General features: G+C 39.5%; 1 protein-coding gene across 8 annotated transcripts in view; it reads right to left on the bottom strand.

The window, feature by feature from the left end:
* ARHGEF28 (Rho guanine nucleotide exchange factor 28) overlaps nucleotides 1-4739 on the bottom strand; it is a 264414-nt gene that overhangs the window by 110535 nt on the left and 149140 nt on the right. Inside the window, exon 1 of one of the 8 annotated variants that reach the window (XM_015590478.2) lies at nucleotides 2294-2630. The exons of the other annotated variants lie outside the window; for them this stretch is intronic. Coding sequence (XP_015445964.1) covers nucleotides 2294-2378 — 85 coding nt within the window. The 5' untranslated portion in view covers nucleotides 2379-2630. Of the gene's footprint in view, nucleotides 1-2293; nucleotides 2631-4739 lie in introns of those variants that run through there. 8 annotated transcript variants of the gene reach the window in all.

Below are 4739 nucleotides of genomic sequence, written 5' to 3'. Positions count from 1 at the left end.
AATGGTATCTGTCTGGTTCACCACTTTGCCCCACCCTCTAGGACGGAGCTCGGCACTTTGGAAACACTTGTAAAACACGTAACAGTTCCTCATCACTTCACTTCTTTGGGCCCCATCACCCTCATCTGTAAAGTGAGGTGGTTGAACCAGGTCATCTCTGAGACCTATGCATCTGGGACCCTGTCCAGCTAACATTACAGCATGACCAAACCCACTCTTCACAACTAAGTCGCCACGGTTTAATGAAGAGAGGAAGCATGGGACACTGTCTGACAATCCCCAACTCTCTGCTACCAATCTTATTTCCACCTGTCTTTTGTTTATTAGCAGCAAATAGTTAATCATTTTCATATTCCGGGTACCTGCTTTCACTTGAGTCAAGTTTAATTTACACATAGCTATGTTATGACTTTCTGCTGTAGCTCCAAGTGGCTGGGCTCCAACTTTGGATTTCAAAGGAGGGCATGATTAATGCATTTCCTCCAATTCCACTGGGCTCTCAAGGTTCTCCACTGGCCTCCTAATCATTAATCCTACATCTCTCCAGGTTGTTAGGCTACCCAGGCCCCCAACAACACAGGCATTCAGTCGGCCAGCCAGGAAATGTAAGTACAAAAATATATTGAACAGATTATTGCTCCAAATTTACTTGGGTTAGAATTAGCACAAAGACACAGCAGTCTTACAAAACTGGTATCTGTCCTCGAGAACTTCTCAATGTACCAAAACTAACAATGTTAACTCTAAAGTCTGAGTGACTTAGTATATCTCTCCTCTCGGGAGTAATTTTAAAATTTCTAAAAATTATTTAGAAATAATTTCAAGCTTGCAGAAAGCCTGGAAGAATAGCACAAAAAGCACCAATACATTACCCTTTACCCAGATTTACCTATTGTTAATATTTTACTCCATTTTGCATTTGTATCTGTGTTTGCTTTGACATGCACATGCTTGTGCTCTCTCATAAGTGTATTCTTTTTCCCCTGAACCATTTAATGGTAAGTTGCATACATCATGGCCCTTTACACCAAAGAAGAAAAAATTTAATTTTAAAACAGGATAACAGGAAAATAGAATGTTGTACAAATTTTTTAAGTCTCCCATAATAGAATTTCATGGCAGCTGAGCAGCATGGGAGATTTGTTCAGGCTGAAGCTTTCTACCACCCCTAGATGCTTAACCCATCTTTTTCCCAAGGTTGGCCTTGATCCCAGCCAAAGAGCAAACAAACACACACACCCCTCTATTTTAGAAAATAGAAAAAGATTCTTGAAGAGAACCAGGTGTGTCGACAACTGCCAGCCTCCATTTTTCTCTGGGAAAAATGTACTAGAATATTCTGCTCTAGAGAAAAAAGAATTTTGCTCCCCAAGGACAATGCTACAGAGATGCCCATTTTCAGAGACACCTCTTCTGCTGACGAGCTCACGAAAACATTCCTTTTTTCTTAAATTAAAAACAGCCACATAGACACAGAGAGACAAGACAAGAGATGGAAAAGATTCACTGACTACCTTTCTTGTTTTGGTAAATCTCAGAATGCAACAATCACCACCTGCTGAGTCCAGCAAGGACACTGGTCAGCAGACACCTCTGCTGTACCCGAACACCAACTTGCCCCTTGGTTACCAAGGCCCACACAAGAGTGGGTTGCAGGTGAGGGAGAACAAGCGGTATAAACCCACTCCATTCCTAATCACTTTACAGATAAATGGCCCTTCTTCCTTAGGCAGGAAATGATTTTTGCATACTTGGTAATTACTGTTAATAAACTTTTTAATATATGACTATATCCCCTAGATATATATAAGTCTTCTTGTTGAAATTACTTTCATAAAATCCTTTCCTTAGAGAATCTATAAAAATCAATAAAGTAGTATAAAACAGAACAGTTTTCTAAAATACAAAATTTTTTTAAATTAACACACACTTGAAAACTAAAACACAAAAGAAGCCGAAACTGGGTATCAAATGCATGTATAGTTCTCTGCATAGCCCACAACAGCCAAGCACATTTAAATCCATAGGACTCTTTATTGTCAAGATAACTCTGATTAAGTGAATCCAAAACATTTACCTTGAACTAAACAAAGTGAAAGGAAGGTAAGAACGAGTAGGTTCACCTCAGATATTTATATGTAAAGTATTTATATAGCGAGAGTTTTATAAAGACAAGTATAAACACGCACTTCATCAGAAAACAGTCTGGCAAAAGAACAAGGAAGAGAAAGGTAAGAATATGAAGATTCTTGGCTTGGCTCTGGCGGAGGGAATAAAAGATCCCGTGATCTACCTTGTTTGGACACCCTCCGTCGAATCTTCATTTTGGGGAAGGAAGGCCACGAGTAGTTAAAAGGTGAGTCCGAGTCAGAATCCATCTTTTTTGTTTTGGTCAAATCAATAGATTCAACAGTAGAGACTCCGGAAGAACTCGGGCGTCCCAGCCAGGAGGCGAGTTTCTCATGTGATGTAAAAGGAAGGAATGGGGCTGAGTGAAAAGCTTGAGAACACGGGGAGGGAGAGGCAATAAATGTTTTGCTTCCTTCAGGCGTTCAGGCTTGTAGACTAAGAAGGAGGCTGTAAATATTAAAGCCAAACTAGGGAAGCAAAAGGAGGAGACAGAGGGAGCTAAGAGTTGCACTGGTACACCACAGTCCAGTTATTCAAAAGGTCACTGGGAGCAAATGAATCATTAACTCCCCTCTTCTGGTGGCTGGAAATGGAAATGAAGAAGAAAGGTAAGTGGTAATTGAAAGAGCTGCTTGTGATTCAAGAAAAGCTTCCAAATGCAGGTGATTGTTTAGATCTGGAGCTAGAGGATCATTTCTCAGAAAAGCCACCCTGTGCAGTGTTAGATAAAGGTTGAGGTTTATATGTGCGGACAGCCAGAAAGCGCCATATACAGGCAAATAAAGGCCATCACACTCGGGGCAAGGATTTTTCCAGAGCCCTCTATTCTTTCATACCATTGGCAGTTTGGCAGCTTTTCAGATCCAAGAGCCAAAACAGCTCTGATAATTCATTTAACGCCCAGTCTGCCCACCCTTTTAATCCTGAAGTGGTTGGGAGCTTTGGCTTGTATACAGAATTGTACTCATCTCATTAAATTCAGGCAAAGTCATCTACTACTATTTAGTACATGTGTTTTTTGTTTTTTTTTAAATTATTGCCAAGTTTGGCTGTCGATCATAAGAATTTGGGCACCTTTGCTCTGATCTAAACTTGGAGTTTTCTCAATAGAGCTAGTGACTACCACAAACCAACAGTTCTAACGCAGTGTCCCTGAACAACTAACTCTCAGTAATTGGCATTCAGTAGAAGCCCATTACCATTTCCCCATATCATTGCACTGGCTAAACTACTTCCCTACTCCCTAGAAGCACTCAGATACACGTGCCCCATATAAACTCAAGCACAGGAACCAAGACCTACAGTCTAACTACCACAAACCAACAGTTCTAACGCAGTGTCCCTGAACAACTAACTCTCAGTAATTGGCATTCAGTAGAAGCCCATTACCATTTCCCCATATCATTGCACTGGCTAAACTACTTCCCTACTCCCTAGAAGCACTCAGATACACGTGCCCCATATAAACTCAAGCACAGGAACCAAGACCTACAGTAGAAAATACGTGTGTGTGTGTGTGTGTGTGTGTGTGTGTGTGTGTGTGTGTGTGTGTGTGTGTGTGTAATCTCCCAAATCTCATGGGGGAGTCTCTTTTAAGCTTTTAGTAGTAGCATTAGAAAAAAGTGTTGTGTTTTGTTTTGTGAGGTTGTCTGATACTCGAATAAACTAAAGGAGAGTGGAAACAATATGAGAATCTGTTCTACTCTGCAGACTTGGAGCATGACGATATGTGTCTCATTAATATTCATCTCTTTACTTCAATTATTTCCCAAATTGTTGGCACTATTGTGCTATGCTGTGTAAGAAAATAGATGCATAACCTGCTCCATGACAGTTAATCCTGTCTGACTGGGTAGGGGTTTGGTGAGGGACACAGAGAGAAGTAGAAAAAGGGAGAAACCACTTAATTTCAAATTTAAATCAAAATCAGAATGACGTAAATCACTACTGTGTTTTTATATGGTTACCTACATAAATATACAACTAGAACAAAATACAACTAGAAGATAATTGTAAGCATTACAATTAAGCAAAAATAAATATTAATAATTTTCTATTTTGTGGCCTTTTATTTGAAGAATAATTACATATTCTACTTAACCAGCTGGGTGCAACTGTAAGGATAAATTACTCTCAACTCTTACATCAGGTTGGAGAGTTTTAGTCCAATAAATATTTAATAAGGAAATACATAAAATCTTGTGGGTGGGTATTTTTATTCTTTCTCAGTTTTAGGGCTTAAAACACTGTCGGGGACATTGTAGGCATGTGCTGAATGAATGATTTACACTTATTAGTCTCTACCTGAGGATGAAGAAGCTTTACACAAAAGCTGTAGTATATTTAATATTTTCTTATTGAAACACTTACCTTGACAAAAAGCTACATCAACTCTTATAAAAGATTTAAAAGTACATTTGCATTTTATTGGTCACTACAGTATATTTGAAAAAAGAGCAGTACTTATGGGTAGAGAAAGCCCATTTTTCTCTAAGGCTCCGTGCAATACTTGGGATGTGCGTAGGTCCCCGTACCCTTGGTTGCCTTCAGAGATATCCATAGACCAAAGAAAGGAAACCTCCACCAGTACATAAGATCACCAAACTGCA

The sequence above is a fragment of the Pteropus alecto genome, unplaced genomic scaffold, assembly GCF_000325575.1.
Source record: "Pteropus alecto unplaced genomic scaffold, ASM32557v1 scaffold20, whole genome shotgun sequence".
In the NCBI taxonomy this organism is placed as follows: domain Eukaryota; kingdom Metazoa; phylum Chordata; class Mammalia; order Chiroptera; family Pteropodidae; genus Pteropus; species Pteropus alecto.
The sequence above is the reverse complement of the archived record's forward strand: the minus strand, read 5'-3'. Positions and strand labels throughout refer to the sequence as shown.